This window comes from Seriola lalandi, unplaced genomic scaffold (genome assembly GCF_002814215.2).
Source record: "Seriola lalandi dorsalis isolate HSWRI2012SDOR001 ecotype SW California unplaced genomic scaffold, Sedor1 jcf7180002054606, whole genome shotgun sequence".
Taxonomy (NCBI): Eukaryota; Metazoa; Chordata; class Actinopteri; order Carangiformes; family Carangidae; genus Seriola; species Seriola lalandi.
The window spans coordinates 2,443,264-2,460,369 of record NW_019525159.1 but is presented as its reverse complement, the minus strand read 5'-3'; the positions used below and the strand labels follow the sequence as shown (position 1 = coordinate 2,460,369).

The 17,106-nt window shown below is 41.2% G+C and overlaps 2 protein-coding genes and 1 long non-coding RNA gene across 3 annotated transcripts; 1 reads left to right on the top strand and 2 right to left on the bottom strand.

Annotated features, from left to right (window-relative positions):
* Nucleotides 1–227: 227 nt before the first annotated feature.
* Nucleotides 228–9,524, bottom strand: fbxw5 (F-box and WD repeat domain containing 5). Its single transcript, XM_023419612.2, has 10 exons — nt 9,403–9,524; nt 7,550–7,745; nt 7,281–7,438; nt 6,574–6,757; nt 6,131–6,279; nt 5,618–5,953; nt 5,332–5,515; nt 5,035–5,182; nt 4,149–4,361; nt 228–2,448 (listed from the first exon to the last, which is right to left on the bottom strand). The coding sequence occupies exons 2-10, from the start codon at nt 7,734–7,736 to the stop codon at nt 2,163–2,165; spliced, it is 1,845 nt and encodes a 614-aa protein (XP_023275380.1). The 5' UTR covers nt 7,737–7,745; nt 9,403–9,524; the 3' UTR covers nt 228–2,162.
* Nucleotides 9,525–10,496: 972 nt separating this feature from the next.
* LOC111664831 (uncharacterized) lies at nt 10,497–11,441 on the top strand. The gene is made up of 3 exons (XR_002761458.2): nt 10,497–10,618; nt 10,955–11,044; nt 11,135–11,441. It is a non-coding gene; the product is annotated as an uncharacterized LOC111664831 (long non-coding RNA).
* A 1,198-nt stretch (nt 11,442–12,639) lies between these two features.
* prdm12a (PR domain containing 12a) lies at nt 12,640–16,725 on the bottom strand. The gene is made up of 5 exons (XM_023419638.2): nt 16,328–16,725; nt 14,650–14,840; nt 14,297–14,452; nt 13,926–14,040; nt 12,640–13,745 (listed from the first exon to the last, which is right to left on the bottom strand). Exons 1-5 carry the CDS (start codon nt 16,554–16,556, stop codon nt 13,291–13,293), a joined length of 1,146 nt encoding a protein of 381 aa, XP_023275406.1. The 5' UTR covers nt 16,557–16,725; the 3' UTR covers nt 12,640–13,290.
* Between the last annotated feature and the right edge of the window lie 381 nt (nt 16,726–17,106).

The following is a 17,106-nucleotide window of genomic DNA, read 5'->3' as shown; positions in this document are numbered from 1 at the left end:
AAGCCTGAGGCAGTTACAGTAGTCCCTAAACATGCAAAACAGGCTTCCTGCATCATTGTGTCATTGTGAAAGGGCCACATTGTTCAGTGGCTTCGTTATGCCTATGAATGGACTCAAAGGTGCTTTTTGTCGCTTTCTAATTTGGGCATTAACAAGATCAAAATACTTCTGTTACACGAGCTCTCTGTCCAAAATCTTTCATCAAAAAACTGCACAGAAACCAACGCTTTTTGGAAAAAAGGATTTTAATCTGACACTTTTTGAGACTTGCGGCCTTTCAGGGCATGCTTTTTATTTAAGGTGGGAAGTTAACATGATCAAAAAGATGGAACTACAGTAAAAATAACATTCAAAGGGAACCAAGGAGAGAGACTGTGACTTATTACACACATTTCAAAACAAGGACAATACTGTTGGCAAGAGTCAGCTGATTGAGTAGATTGATTCAGCCGTTGAATTCACAGAGATTTCTTTGAAAACTGGACATGCAAATTACTTATTTAAAGGGTTTTAATCAGTTACAGGAAAACCTCCTACAGCAGGGAATCTCCATGGAAACATAAATATCTATGAGGTTAAGTACCTGAACCTTGTGCTGGTTTAACGGCAACTGAAAAAAAAAGTCTCAAGGTTAATTTGTTGTTAGTTTTTGTTTTGTTTTTATTTGAGCGCTAAAAGTAATAACAACCTTGATAAGGACTACCAGTATGATGGGAAGTTAAGGGATAACCCACGTACACACAAACATTTCAGGACTTTCAGGACTACAATCTGTTTTTGCAGATTTACAGCTTTAATAAAACTGCCAATTTAATGAATATTTTATTGAATATGATATCAATATTTTAAAAATGTTAGTAAATTTAACAATTAAATTAGTGCCATGTTAATATAATAATTATCTCCCAGAGTAAGTATCCTAAAGGGGATATATATAAATAAGTTATGTAACATTGCTTGTTCTAATGTGCACACTACTTAATAGAACATAAGACGTCTCTTAACAAATTTTGGAGGATTGTGGTAATAGTAATGTGGTAAATCATAATTTAGTTTTTGAGTAGATGACCTCAAACACAGGGCCAACTGGATAATTAAAATTACCTCGATAACTGTATATAGTTGTGGCTGTTTCAGAAAGACAAGTTGCAAGTTGCCCATATATCCATGTACTCTGTACACTATATTGAAATTTTGGGCATGGAGCGGGAAAGTTCTTCTTGGAAACAAAACACATGCCTGTCACATGTAATTATGAGGAAAGGACATACATTTTTTAAGACAGTCTCATAACAAAATTAAAGGGTGTCGGTTTGTGCTACTAAAGAATGACAGTATTTAAATACATTTCTACATAATATAGGCCCTAATAATAATTCGCTACACAAACAACAATTTTTGTTCACAGTCATGCTTCACGCAAACTGTTCCTCAACAAATCTTCTAGGTTAAATTATTCAATAATTCTACGTTTATTAGAACAGTGATCGATCATTTCTGGGGTACAAAAACAATAGGATGGGACATCATTAAAAACCAAGGCAGACTGCAGTAAATGCAGCTCAATCTCTTTTTCCCTTTTGGTTTTAAATGGTTTTTATAATTCTTTGAAAACTGGGTTTATAGGGTGTTTATACTCAAGACATCAAATGGATATATCCATTAATAACGAAAAAAAAATATCTGAAATAATTTCCAGGTACAGCACTTTGTCTCTAATAAGCAGGACATGACAGCCGTGATGATAAGTGCCATCTCTGCAGGACATTTACACCTCAGGTCCAGGAGTCCTGTGTCAGACCTGTTCAGACACAACGATACAGATAAAAACAGACAAAAACCAACCAGGTTTGAACATCTGTCTTGTGCAGCACCACACTATCTCTATCTGTGGTAACGTTTCATTACAACAGCAACACAGAGTCTGTCCTTTGTTGGCGCAACGGCGCTCCCTTGTGTCTAACCCTGAGTTGCATCACATCGCTTCGCCTTTCAGCTGAAGACACCGAGCACTGCTGTAGATCACAATGCCGTGAGCTCCAGCAAGACCACTGACCACACTGTACATATATATATGGAGTGCATATATATTCCCACCACAGAGGAAAAAGATCAAACTTTCCTCTCCCCGCTCCCTCCCACTCAGTGTTTTCCAACCTGACTCATGGTTTTCCATTCACACTGTTCGCAGACGTGGAGTTCTTGTTGCGGCTCAGCCAGGACGACAGGAGGCCACGGGGCCTCGGTGGACGGGCGGGGGCCTGCGCTAGGCGGACCATGCGTGGTGAACGCCACACCTTAATGGTAGAGTCATCGCTGGCGGACAGCAGCAGCTCCTGGTCAGCAGGGCTGAACGCGACTGAGTTCACCACGTCGTCGTGTGCCAGGCGTGCCAGACAGATGTTGTAGTGACGGTCCCAGATGTAGCCGTGCTTGTCTTCAGCTCCACTGCAGGTAGGAGAGTGGAGGCATAAGTCAGTAAAGCCTTCACAGTGAAATCCTTTCAACACTGCTGTCAAAGGATGTGTTGCTGTCTGTCACTACCAGGGCTACAACAGAAGATTACTTTCAATATCGATTGACCTTTAAAATAGGCGGTCCCACCCGTGGGATGCTTTGGCCTTGGTTGCACTACTTTAGGTGTCCTGGTCTTCTACCGGATTCACACAAGCTTGACAAATTATTCATTGTTTGAAAGCTCTAAGGCTCCTGATTGTCTCAAAGCGCAGAACTGGTTCGGACTTATGGCCATGGCTCCTAAGTGTTTTTCACACAAAAGGCAACTACTAAAAGCCCCTTTTCATGCCTAAAAAAGTTAGCAAGGCAAAAAAACTTACATTTCCACCATTTTTACACAACGGTTAAACAGTAAGCTTTTTAATTTGGCTAAATTATGCTTGGGCTTATTATCATTTTCTGAGCTGTGCACAAAAATGTGGCCGTCTGGTAACAGGTTAATCCAAAAAACAGTAAAAAAAAAAAAAAAAAACCCCATCATAAGTTTCTTGTCTTCAGGTTGCTTGATTTGAGTCAAAACCAAATATTTCCTTTACTTTCCCATAAGACAAGGAAAGGCAGCAAATCCCCTAAAACCATATGAAGCCTGAACAAGTGATTTTTTAGAATTTTTGCTTAAAACTATTAATCAGCGCAAACTGCTGCAGTTTAATTTTCTCTAACTAATCAATTCATTGCTTCATTTCAGCTCTAAACATTACTGGCTTTAAAGCCACTAAAAAGAACCATCACAGCTGATAAAGTCAACACCAATAGGCATCAAACCAAAGCCAGATTTGTATTTTTTATTGCCTCTAGACTATGATTATATGACTTGCAGTAGTTGCAGTAGTTAAACGATGGCATCCAGCAGAAATAAAGTGCAACATCAATTGTTTAAACAGAGATAAAGGATTCTGCAAAAAATTGCTTAATATACATCTGTAACAACAAAACTGAAAATCATTTTGTAGATGGACAGTTTGATAGTTCTTTAGTAAGTAATTTTCCCTTGCATTCAAACCAAATGTAATACTTATTGTAATACTGTAATATATTGTAAACCTGTGATTACAAAGGTTACAGATCCTCTAAATTCCTACTCAATAAACTGTTAGTTATTATGCTCTCAAGAAGCCATATTTATTAAGGATTTTTCTTTCTAAAGCTTTCAACCTTCTTACAACAGCCAGTACAACAGTTTTTATTTTGGTCATCAGTTCTTATGGGACTCAACAGCCTTGGAAATTCCCTAAATAAAAATAAATATTTGATATTCCAAGTGTATCTCCTCACTCACATCCTCTACATGTGTGTGCTTCCCAGATATATTCTATATGTAAATTCTGTAAATTTGTTTACAGTGATGATGGCAGTCTCTGTCATTTACACAAGCTACAGTTTAAAATCATCTTAAACTGTGTGACAATTCACAAACCCACATCAAAACTGCTAAAGTCCTCTGTTGCTAAAAATAAGAGGTGTCATATGAGAATTTTACTACAACATGAGCAGTCAAATAGTTTCCCACCATATCAGTATCACTTCCCTATTTATATGATCCCCTCATAGCCAAATACAGGCAAATGAATGTGTGTGTTGAATGTGTGAAAGCTGCATCTGACAGATAAAGTATACAATCAATCACGCACCTGGCCACAAAGTCTCTGCTGACGTCGAGGAAGATAAAGAAGCACTCGTCGTTAGGTGTAAAGGCTCGGTGAGCACGCAGACTCCTTCTCTCCTCCCTCAGACTCTTCAGATCGATGACATGCAGGTCTATCTCCTCAGCAATGGGAGGTGGAAACATGGGGTCAGAGATCACACATCCAGCTGGCCAAGCCCGGCTGTTGACATAAAGGTACCTGATCGATGAAAGGAAAGGAGTAAAGTCAGAGTTGTAAAGGCATTTCTAATCTGCAAAAATGCTACATGGTGCTGCATGGCCCCACAAACACAGATATATGCTGGGTTTATTTTTGCACTAAGCAAGTGGTCAAGATCTATTCACAAGACTTTTTAGGTTTGGAAAATATAGTGTGATGCTGCATTACATGGGGAAAATATGTGGACATGCATACATTAGATTCAAATGTGATAAATGAACATCTTGTCCAAGGTCATGGGCATTATTGTGCTGCTGTCTCTACTCTATTGTGAAGGCTAGGTTGCAGGGATTTCCCATTGCCCCTCATTAGTGAGGTCGAGCTCTGATGTTGGATGATAAGGCCTGGCTGGCATGAGGTTGAAGACAAAGTTTTTCCAGAGCAAACTCGGAAAATGATTTCTTTATGGACCTGGCGTTGTGCACGAGGCAACTGTCACAGTGAAATGTTGAAAGGGACTTCCCCAAACTGTTGCCACCGAGTTCGAAGATAGATGTCTAAAATATCATTGTGTGCTGTAGCAAATGGAATTAAAGAAAGTGTGAAAAAACAGCAATAAACCACAAGATTATGTGGGCAGGGTTGTAAATATGTGGCCATAAAGTGTATTTTCCACATTAATTATCGATATCATGTGTTTTCATTTAATTACCTGTGGTCTGGAGACAGCCCCATACCGATAATGTGTCCATGGATATCAATGACGTGGTCCAGGGAATCAAAAAACTCATCTGAACTCCGCTCTTCGCCAAGGACGGGACCAGAAGTCGTCATCTGGTCAGGTTTGATCAGCTTAATACCTGAAAAGGAAGAGCAACTACCAAATGAGAGATGTCTGACAGCACTGTGTCTGATTTTTCCAACACACACTTTCATAAATGTGTTAAACTATATTTGCATCATATCTGTAAGATCTAGTTTAGTCCCCGCAGCTTGGAAACAATCATACCTATCTGATGAGGGGAGTATGTAAGGCTGCCAGTAGTGAAGAGTAAGTACGTTTTGTCCTCTCCTTCCACGGGCTCAGAAGGCTCAATGAGGCCAGAGTCAGGTGCTTTCGTGTGGGCTCTGCCCATCATCTGGGCCACCTGGGTCTCGATCTCCAGATCCCTTAGGCTTATATTTTTACAACTCTGACAACGATGATGAAGGAGAGAGAAAACGAGGCAGAATGAAGAACAGTTTTTCCTTAAAAAAATTGAACAAAATGCCTGAGAGTGTCACACCTAGCTCACCTGTATGACTTGCTCCAGGGGTGAGATGGTGGACTGGGAGAGGCGGGCAGTTGAGGGGCCTTGACACCTCGCTTGCCTCTGACCCTCTCCTTCCCCTTCCTCTTCCTCGTCTTCCTCCTCACTGCCAGAGGTTCCCAGGTCAAAGAGGAGGGGCTGGTGCTGCCGTTGCTGCCCTTTCTGCCTTTGAGCCTGAGACTGAGCCTCATAGTCCAGCACCAAGTCCGGGTTGTCATGACGACGACAGTGGGCCACCATCACTGTGCGGATGGTGCTGGCATTGATGTTCTGGATCTTGAAAAGGCGCTTGACCACGTTGACGTTCTCTGATTCAATATCCTGTTGCAGAAAAGAAAAGAGTGAGGAGGAGAGAAGATGTGAGGGGGGTGTGATGTGTGATAATATTTGACATTTATTGCTGTAATTTCTTCCTGTGTAAAGCTCTTCCTGTAGATGCTATGTCTGCAGACAGATTTCGACTGACTGATAAGCAGTAGCTGCTGCGGCGGGTCTCACCTGGAAGGCTTTATTGAGCCAGAGCACAGAGCAGGAGGTCATGTTGCCAATCCAGTGCAGGTTCCCAGAGATCAGGTGGGTCTCGTTCAGCCAGCAGCCAAACACATCGTACGGCTTGTTCCTCACCCGTGACAACAGCGTGTAATTTTCTGTGACGGTGTGCAGAATGGTGAGAGTGAGAGAGATAGCAACAGGTAAATGAAACAGAGCTGTATCCGTGCTTTACTACAGACGGCTCTGCTTTTTGTCGGATCAGTTTCTGGCCAGTCTACAGCTGCTTTTAAATGTAATAAACAAACTAAGACCACACTGTTTTCAGTTAACTTGCCTATATAATCTAATGAAGATGAAAGCATTTCTTAATCAATAATTCAACGCATTGGAACCATTTAAGAGCATGTTTTCAGCAAACAAAGTGAAAGAAAGCAGGTTTTGGTTCCTACCCAGACTGATGACAGCAATTTCCCCAGAGGAGGAGTGATGTGGGCCCAGGTAAACACCAGACACGAGCAGCAGGCTGTCATCGGCATTGAACTGGGAGAATTGGGTGTAGCCCCAGTTGAACTGCCGCATGCTGGAGCTGTGCACCAATGAGATATTACCATCTGGCCGCTCCGTGTCCCATAGCTGCTTACAAGAAGGGAGAAGACAGGTTTGGAAATAGATGAGTCAATGATGCTGCTGGTGGTTTGCACACTTATCAGATCCGACTAGGAAATAATCTGAAAACTAAACAGTATAGTGTTATCTCATCCTGTGCATGTCTCCTGTTCACTGGTGGAACTGATCCGGTTGAGTAAATAAAGTGTGTGAGCAACACACGTGGCATCAAAAGGGACTATTCTAACTGGAACACTGTGAAACTGAAATACTGTTAATTAATCATAGCTATTAACTATATATCAGATCAGCTGCACTAAAGGTGGCACTGTGTTGAAATTTTATCTTTTAATCTATTTTTACATTCACCTGTTGTAGCTTGCTTTGCTCTGAATTGTGTACTTTAGGGCAGGACAATCTAACCAATGAAAAGAAAAGCCCTACAGTTAGTAAGTAACCAGATACTGAACACAATCACTTGTCATGCTGGAAGAAAGTAAGTAAATAAGATCCAGGATGAAAGTAACATCAGTGATACTTTAATCCCTACCTTAACAGTGCAGTCTTTGGAGCAGGAGGAGAACCTGTGACCCCTGTGAGAAAAAGCCAGGTGGAGGACTTGGTCACTGTGCTCTCTCAGCGTCTGAACCTCCACACACGGGATACAGTCAAACAGACGCTTGAACTCTCTGTGCCATGACACAGCCGCTGCATAAAGGTAGATGGAAAAAGGTTAAAAATTTCACCCAAATGTGTTTTTGTGATAAATAATTGTAATCTACTAATTCCCCTGCGAAACATATGGGTCTGAATATTTACCAGGGTGTCGGGGTACAGAGCGGGGGATGCGGTAGTAGCTGTAGAACAGCTCCCTCCACAGGAACTCATCTCTGGAGACAGCCAGCCACTGTCTGCAAGTCAGACCAGCTCTTAGCACAGCATCATGGGGCAGACGCAGGAAGATCTCCAACACCAGGCTGTCTGGCAGAATTGGGCCACACTCCATAATAACATCCTGTGGAAAACACACCCACACACACAACATGTACACGTGATGTTATATGAAAGCAAAAGAAACCCTTGAAAGTACTGTTTCCCCTTAGGTAGCTTGAAATTGCACAAATCATCTCATTCTATAGACTCGTTACAACTTCTCCCTGGAGCTATATGATGTGGCCCAAGTGTCAAAGATTTCTATGAATGCCTCATTTCATCAAATGGAAATTTTTTCTAGGTATTTTGTGCAGTATTTTACACACGTTTTCTTGGGGATTTGACAAAACATGGATGCACAGCACGAGTTTTTAGTAACTGACCAACTGGGTGCCACCATTTAGTAAGGGATCAAAACATTTTCACTACAAGCAAAGACATAGATCGTCTCATAAACGGCTCCAAGTTATGACTAGTGTCAGTACTTATCAATCAGCCGATTTTTTGCTCAAATAACTGTTATTATTTAGTCTACAAAATGTCAGAAAATTGTGAAAAATTTGAGTTTCCTGAAGTCCAAGATGTTGTCTTCAGATATCTTCTTTTGTCAAAATAACAGTCCAAAACCCACTATTGCTATTACATAAAGCAAAACGAGCAAATTCTCACAAATGCAAAACTGGAATCAGAGAAATTTTGGCAATTTTGCTTGAAAAACAACTGAAACCATTCATCAATATATATATATAAATATATGATAAATTTTCTGATTAAGCAATCAATTCATTAACTAATCGTTGCAGTGCTACCTTAGACAGACAGACAGACAGAAAGTTAAACATTGGTTTCACATTAAGAAAATACTTGAGTGTAGTCTTTTTTTAAATTTAGTTTTTTGAAGCTCAATCCATCTCCATTAGGACATTAAAATATTATAAGATATCATATACTGTAAATTTTAAGGCAGTGAATATGAAGTCAGTAAATTTTGTTACTCTGGATCTGTGCATCCATAAATAACCTGAGGCCCCACCTCCACAATCTGAGACTGAGAGTTTACCCTACTGGTGGACAGACACCACTGAGCTGTGCACCCCATTATAAATACATTCAATATGTTGCTTGGCATGTCAGTGCACTGACACTGAACTTAAAGCTTCTCCATGTTTCTTAGAGAGATAAATCCTGCAGAGTCGCTGCTGGAACAGAGCCATGTTATAGCGTGGCATTTCCTCAACTACAACCTGAAACAACCGTGTAACATTGAGAATTTAATACAAACTTTATATAAAATTGACCAATAGTCTTATCTAGCTGTGAGTACATTCACTCGGCTCTTCTTTTCCTGAACCAAAACGCCGTGTGAGGATGACCTTACATGGACATTTTTGTCGTCGAACGAAAAACTAATGACAAGTAACTGTGATTACACTGATAGCAAACTGTACAGCCTTCGTGCTGACCTAAAAAATATTACAACAATAAATACAAATCTGATAACAAGCAGATGTCTGTGTGTGTTTGCTGATCGAAATTAGTTAGTTTACAGCTAGGCTAGCAGGAGATGTCTGTCAAGCTAACGTTAAGCTAGCCGTTAGCTGGCGTTTGTTTTCAACTTTTAGCTGCGTCTGACGATTTAATATTGACGACAAGTGGCTACATTCATATATCAGCGGTTTCTCTGAATGAGTAAATGAGCTTGGCTCAGTACAAAGTTGTTGACATAAACTGAGACCCACCTGCTGGATCAAAGTATTTTGGAGGAGAAAATCAAGTGGCTAGCTAGCGCTTAAGGCTAGCCACAGAGAAATGACAACAATCCTCCGGTAGCGGCGAGCCGACGAGACTCTACTAACAGATACCAGAAGCATCGGCACAGCAAGACCAACTCAATCTATCCGGCATTTAGAAGGTGATGTTTTTTCTTCATTACCAGTTAATCATCTCAGGTAACGGCTACAAGTTGTTTTGTTGTTATTAAAAAAGCATCACAAGGTTGAGGTCCTTTTCTCATTTCATATTTATGTTTCCTGTCTTTTTATTTTTTCTTCTTCTTCTTTTGAATGAGGCGGATTATGATAGTTTTGAGACACTTTATAAAACACACCATTTTTTAAATTAAATAAAAGTAGCAGTATGCCAGTGGAGAAATAACTTACTCTGTTACAAGTAAGTCCTGCATTCTCTTCTTGAGTACTTAAAGTCCATACATATTTGTATCAATATATTTATATATATTTTATATATACATCACTGTAATGTTGCAGCTGGTTAAGGTGGGGCGAATTTTAACTACTTTATTATCTATCTATAATTTTTTTTAATCTACGTTTTTCCTCTGATTTCCTTTTCTCACCTCGACAATGATGGTAATTCTGATAATGTTTGCAAAGTCATTTTGGGACAAAACAGAGGGAAAAAAAGAAAGCACTACAGCAAAGACTACTTGTCACCAAAGATGGAAAATCTCCCCAATACAATCTTCACTTATTTGTTAAATTTGTTTATTACATTTTCATTTCAACTTTCAGGAGTATGTTGACATGGTAAAGACTGCAGATTAAGAAGAGGTTATTATATGTACATAAAGACTAATGTTATCATTTCTCTAATTAAGTATTTTCTCACAAAAACTGACTAATAACTTTTATTGCAGTTGTTATACTCAAATGCAGAATAAAAGGATCCCTCATCATTATACACTGATCTGATCTTAGTCACTATCAGTAGAATTATCCCACTTGCATAATGTTCACTGTTTTCAAGCCCATGAAGTGGCAACTGACACCACAGTGAGCATCAGTCAGTGGACTATTAAAGGCTGCGGTGTGTAAAACGCTGTGTCATTGGCTTGTGGTGTGAGCGCACACACATCGTAACCATGACTGCATGAGAGCAGCAGCACTTATAAACAAAACAATTAAATTGGAGCAATGCTGTGACAAATATTCTCTGGTAAGTAAGCTATTAAAACTTTTTTCTAGAGAAGACAAAATTATAATAAGTTTTTAAAAACAGTTTAGTAGCAAACAGGCTTTATAAACTAGGTGAACTATGACATCCGTTTTCCCATAGACAACTTTATTCTTTTCATCTTGTTTAGAAACTAATTCTAATGAAGTCTTAAAACATGAAAATGCATTGTAGGATGGTGTGTAAAACAGAGTGTGTTTAACCTGATAGGGGTAGGATCAGATTACCTGCCCCATCATTATCTCAGGAGGAACAGACTTGGCAGCACCTTGGCTGACAATACAAACAGGTAAAACAATAATTTCTGTTTCCCTACAGCACTGCGTCATGCCGCTGACTGGATAGCATCTTGCTGTTGCTCCTCTAAGAAGGACAGGATGGCAGCAGGATGTCTGTACCAGTGTAAAGGTGCTCCTCAGTGTGTCAAATATACCATTTTGAAATAATGATCTCCGTAAGTTTTGATGGTTAAACTGTCTTGTTTTCCTCACTCTGCAGGGCAGAAAGTGTGGACAGTCTCTGGTGGTGAAACACCATCCAGTCCGAATCTTCCTTAATTCCTCTCAGCAGAATGAACAGAAAAGATGGCCTTCATCTGTCCACATCCAGCATGTCGGTCTGTGTTGCTTTGCAGTTGTTATAATGATGACTTGTCTGAAAACTCCTTGTTGGGAAGCTGGATAATGTCTGACAGCTGACAATTGCAGCAGTGGCTCAGAGGTGACTTACACCTGTACTGTATGTACGAATCACCTATATGGTAAAATACTAATCCAATGAATGAAATAAATTTTAGTTGAGATCATCTAACTGTCTGTGGCATGAATGCATCTTTACACCCTCACCAAGAGAAGCTTATTTTTCTCTTGTGAGACTCTTTTCCTGATTATCTGGCGCCACCATGTGGTTGTTAAAATAACCGTAGGAGTCAAATTACCTGACCAAATCAAGACAGAAAACTGCTTCATCAATTAGGAAACAATGCTGAATTATGAGGTATTTAATCACAGCCCCACAGATTCAAAGAGGCATCTTCATGGTTGTTTTGCCTCTTTGGGGTCATTTTGCATTTCTTTGTGGACAGTTTGTAACTCTTAGTAATTTTGCGTCTTTTGTGTATGTTTTGTCACTCTAAATTGTTTTCTGTCACTTTTTGGTTGTTTTATTTCTTTGCTGTGTTTTTATCTCTGTCGTTTTGTCACTCTCAGTTGGTTTGTCTCGATTTGAGTATCTTTATTGTTGTTTGATTGACTTCCCAAAGAGAAACGTTAACAGTCACTTCAAACAGAGGCTCTGGTCCAGGGGCCCCTCTCACCCCTTGGGCCAATGGGCCTGGGCCCATTTGGCCCATTCAGTAATTTGTCCATGTGCAGGGCTAGCACACATAGACAGAGTCTCCCATGCACTTAATGCACCTTCGCTAAGCACCTTCTGACATTGGACTCGGACTGGAAACCAGAGCAACCAGAGGAAATCAGTGGGAACAAGCAACCTCCAAACAGACTCTCCAAACTCAACCCACGCTGACAGGTTCAAACCCAGGATCCAGTGTGCTGTTTACCTACCCAGTGTTTTTACCCTGCCACTTGCTTCAACTGATATAATGGGTCTCCAACCACTGACACGCTGAACAGGATACTAAGTTTAGAAAACGAAGATTTAGATTTATCACTCCTGAGTACAAGCATCACCAATAAAACATTCTCTCTGGATTTCACCACTCAGAGCTCAGAGTGATACGATCTTTACAAAAAACAAGGAACCTTCAAATGATTTTCAAAATAGTTGCAGAAATGCTTCATGAATGTTACTAGACTTTCACTACATTTTGGCATCTTCTATGAGCAAAACCCTTCAGAACTCAAACTCTTAAAATCTGGTATTTGATCTGTGTTTTACTCTCTAAAGTTGTTTCTCCGAGCCGCACATAAACAATAGAATAATAATAAAAAATTGTGAAAAAGGGATTCATTCTCACAAATTGAAAATCATACTGATTGTAATATCATATCATTTCATTTAATTAGAATAGAAGAGAGCACAAATGTATTTACATTCAACATGTACATTAGCATACAATACAATTTTACAATTACACAGTTCTCAAAAGAATACAGTCTGTACAAGGTTAAAGTGACATTTCTCAGTTTACAGTGTGGAACAATGCAGCTGCAACGATGTACACTGGTAGCCACGTCCCTCATAGTTTCTACTGACTCTACAAATCTCTGACCGAAGGTTCTTTTCACCTGAGCTGGTGAGGATGTGATGCAATGGTGTAAAACGTAGTACATATCTGTCTTGTCTCTGGTTTGCCGTGACATTTGACACGTGTTGAGTTCTTGAGATCACACAGAGAAGCACTGATTACAAATTATTAGTAAAATCTGGACAGAGGTGTTTTTTCAGTATATTTCAGCTTCCGAAATACAAACATTAAAACATCCTTCTGCTGGGGTTTTGTCACGTGATAGCCAAAGAAACAATCAATACAAATAAGGCAAACAGTTTAAATTTTCTGTGTGAGATGCTTTACTGTCACATCAACTCATTTGTTCCCTTGTCTGATCAGGAGCCCCCTGTACTTCTCCACTACAGCTCTAACCTAAAGTGCATCGTTGTTCTGCCTGACTGTCCCTCCAGTGTTTCTGTCATCATAGCACCATGGTGGGGATGTGGTGAACCATTGGCATCTGATGCTGGTGAGGCATGGCCGTCATCTGTGGGGGAGGAGGGGACACCTGTGAGCCTACGTCAGCGCCGGGCGCCACCGGCTTGTGCCGTGCACTCTTCTGGTGCGCCCTGAGGCCCGCCAGCTGCGAGTAGGCGCTCTGACAGACGTGGCACTTGTAGGGCCGCTCGCCGGTGTGCAGGCGGACGTGGTTGCGCAGCGTGGACGACTGGCTGAAGCGGCGGTTGCAGAAGCGGCACACAAAGGGCTTGTCCAAGGTGTGGATGCGCATGTGGGAGCGCAGGTTGCTGCGGGAGTTGAAGCCGCGGTGGCAGATGACGCAGCGCATGCGGCCGGCGGTGGTGGTGGAGGAGGTGGAGGAGGAGGAGGAGGAGGAGGGGGAGCACGAGGAAGTGCCGTCACATGAGTGGGAGTCATCTGGGAGAGGAGACAAAGAAGAGGGAGATGATTTAAAGCCTTCTCAGTTTCAGTATGACTCAAATGGTTGCTGCTGCCCTGAGGTTTACACAATGTTTTTTTTTCAATTATTATTTTAAAAGTAAACAAAACTTTTACACTGTTTAAAAAATGACCACTAATATTGATCCGTAAACTCACCATTCCTGCTTTTCTTCTGGTGCTCCTCATCTATTCCAGGAACTCCAGGGATGCCCAGGAATGTGTTGTGGGTGTTTCCGTACCAGACAAGCAGCTCCTGGTCTGGTGGGATGGTCTGAGGGAGGAAGAAAGGAGGGCAAAGGTCAGTTAATTCAACTTTGCTGCTGCAACCTGACAATCACCATCACCAAAGTACGACTCGCATAACCTATTCATTCCTCCGTCCGACCAGCAGGTGGCGCTGTTCTAAAGGACATTTACATTCTTGCTGGCCTCAAATAAATTCCCAAAGAGCCACCGAAGGCCCAGTCCATCTTTACGCTCAGTTACAGAGTTTTCATTTAGCGAGCTGTGTCCTGAGTTGTTCTCACCTCCACTGCCTTGTAGAAGATGCTGCTGCCGATCTGGACCACCTCCAGATTTTGCTCCTGCTCATTCCGGGCGCACTTTATGTAGGTCATCCAGCTGCGCTGATCCTCCTGACTGGCATCGATGAAATAACGCACCGTGCCATCTTCATTGAACACCTGAGCGCACAAGGAAAACCGGTTTAATAAGAGATAATAATAATAATAATAATAATAATAGTAATAATAATAATAATAAATTAAGTTATAAAACACTCGGATTTCTGAGTTGCACATCTTCACAGCTCACAGGCCTTTTCCTCACAGGCTGCGTAAATGAAGTCATATCATCACAGACTTGTCAAGTGTCAGCTCACCTCCCACATGAGGTTGTTGTTCTTGAGCAAGTCCACGTGTTCAGGGGACAGGACTCTCCCCGTGAAAGGGCCCATCTCGGTTCCCGCTTTGATCCAGGTCTTCGAGAAGATGCCCAGACCTTCTCCGGGGATCGAGCTTTGGGCGATGATCACTTCGCTGGGCAGCACCAGGCTGGACAGCTTCTGCACCTCTGCAAAGATGAAGCAGGAAACGTGAGAAAACGGAAACTGGAATATTGAGAAGGCCTGTGCAATTTATGATGTTAGAAACACAGACATAATATCTGAAAACTGTTTTTTTTTTGTGCATGAGTAAAACTGCACATAATATAATTTGGATAAAGCAGAGACCAAATGTTGTGAGTTGTTCAGCAGCGTGAGTGGATGCCAAAGTCTCAGATGAAGCACGATGGCTGGAGGAGTCCTGAAAGCAGCAAATGGACTGAATCTTATTTTAGTCACGAAATATTAAGCTACACCTTATCCTCCGTTTAATTCGATTATCTGGATGAATTGAACGTTTTTGTTGTGCAGAGAAACCCCCTTGGAAAGCATTTTTATCCGCATCAGAAAAGGGGGAAAAAGAAAAGAAAAAAAAAAGATCGTGCGATTCTTTAATGTCAAAATCAAAGATTTTTTTTTATTTGAGGCTGCGAAAAAGCCAGGCTGAATAGGGGTTAAATGGTCCTCTATTGCCCAGGGTCCAACAATTTGTCATGCTTCAGATGTGATATTCATTAAAGTTTACTGGAAAAGAAACGGCTAATTCCAAATTCATTATCCTTTTAAGAACTTTGTAGCAATAAATTTGCGCTGAATGAAACGAGGACTTGTTTAAAAGACTGAGGAATTTCTGCAACAAAAAAATGGAAAGGCGATTAAATGGTTGACATGCAATGAATAGCATTAGATTTAGCCTTCACGGTGCATTATGCGAGGAACAGCAAATCTTTTAAGGAGAGAGAAAGAGAAAAGCTCCGGAGCCCCATAGCTGCCAAGAGAGGAAAAGAGACTGTCCGGAGATTGATGAATGCGGGATAAAAACCCGGGACATCTCGAAGAAAAGAAACCTTTCTCTCCTCGAGGTTTAAGTGGAAACTTTCCCAGGTCAAGCACAAAGTTAACCAAATGAATTTAATGCCCCGCGTCTTTCAATCAGCGGCAGTTACACGCATAACAAGCCTCTAAACGCGAGGTCCTGAAGCTCTGCGAGGGTTAACGCGTTAAATGGCTCGAAATAACAGCAGCAACAAAAAAGAAAAAAAAAAAGAAATGAGGGAAAGTGCAAAAAACAGCAACAAGTGAGTCAGACAAACTTTGTCAAATGAATGTTTGGTTTCTCTGACAGGAGATCCAAATTATGTGTGAGGATATCATTGGAAAAACTGCTCAAATATAGCTGTCACGCTGAAAAAATGTAGTAAAAGTTTGTAGGGAATTGCATGAGATCTAATGTAAGCACATTATTTATAAAACATATATTTATTTTATTAAAGCTATTAAAATAATGTTTTTTTAATTCCCATAAAGAAGCTATAAAAGGGTCATTCTTATACACACCGGCTTGAATAAAACACTTCAAAATCGATCATATAGGCCACAATAAAAAACCTCCAACAGCAGGATGAAAACAGTCAAAATGAAATCGTCCCACAATAAAGCAGCAGGTGAGCCTTACCTCCAGTGAAGGACTGAGCCAGCACCTCGGCGGTGAAGGCGGTCTTGGGGCTGCCGCTGCTGCCGCCGCTCTGCCGCTCCTCCGCCAGGTGTTCGCCCAGAACGTTCCTCCACCTGCCGTACAGGAAGCTGTGCAGGATGTCCGAGGTGATCACGTCCGACAGCGAGCGGCTTGGACATTTAAATCCCGATTTGAGAGCCAAAGCGTCTGCGGGTAGCACTGAGCCCATGTTGCAGAAAACAACAACAACAACAACAACAACACCAACAAATAAAAAAGAAAGAAAGAAGGGACGAAAACCCTGAGGATGATTAACAGCGGTGCAGCTGCAAATATAGAGCGATGAAAAGGAGGAAGAATGAGGAGTGGACCCACAGAGCTGCTCCTCAGTCCGTCCCTTTGCGCCAAACTGTCTGTGCGTAAAACTGCCTTGCCTGGCTCAGAGGGTCTCTTTATATAAGTGGCTGCTGTGACCCCTGTCTAATTACTTATTAATGACACACCCCTCACCGTGTGGACCTGCCTGCTGCACCGCAACACACCAGCAGAGACATTAAAACACACAGCAGAGAGAGAGGGGGGCGGGGGAGAGGGGGCCAAAACTTTATTTTAGTCACTTGCCGGAATTGAATTTAATGCAAACATTTTTTGCAAAGCTGCAAATGCATGCTGGGTAGTCAAATGACAATGAAAATATTTTACAATATTTTTTTTAAGATCGAAAACCTGCGAAACAGAAAGTGTAAAGTGTTTAAAAGTCTATGAGCGTAGAAAAATAG

Excerpts from the sequence above, each read along its gene's own strand:
- fbxw5 (XM_023419612.2), bottom strand. The coding sequence starts at position 7,736 with ATGGAGTGTGGCCCAATTCTGCCAGACAGCCTGGTGTTGGAGATCTTC. Across the intron at positions 7,439-7,549 it reads CTCTGTACCCCGACACCCTG|CGGCTGTGTCATGGCACAGA; the intron begins GTAAATATTCAG and ends ACCTTTATGCAG. Across the intron at positions 5,954-6,130 it reads GGCTCAATAAAGCCTTCCAG|GATATTGAATCAGAGAACGT; the intron begins GTGAGACCCGCC and ends TTTCTGCAACAG.
- prdm12a (XM_023419638.2), bottom strand. The coding sequence starts at position 16,556 with ATGGGCTCAGTGCTACCCGCAGACGCTTTGGCTCTCAAATCGGGATTT. Across the intron at positions 14,841-16,327 it reads GGCTCAGTCCTTCACTGGAG|AGGTGCAGAAGCTGTCCAGC; the intron begins GTAAGGCTCACC and ends TCATCTTTGCAG. Across the intron at positions 14,453-14,649 it reads ACAACAACCTCATGTGGGAG|GTGTTCAATGAAGATGGCAC; the intron begins GTGAGCTGACAC and ends TTGTGCGCTCAG.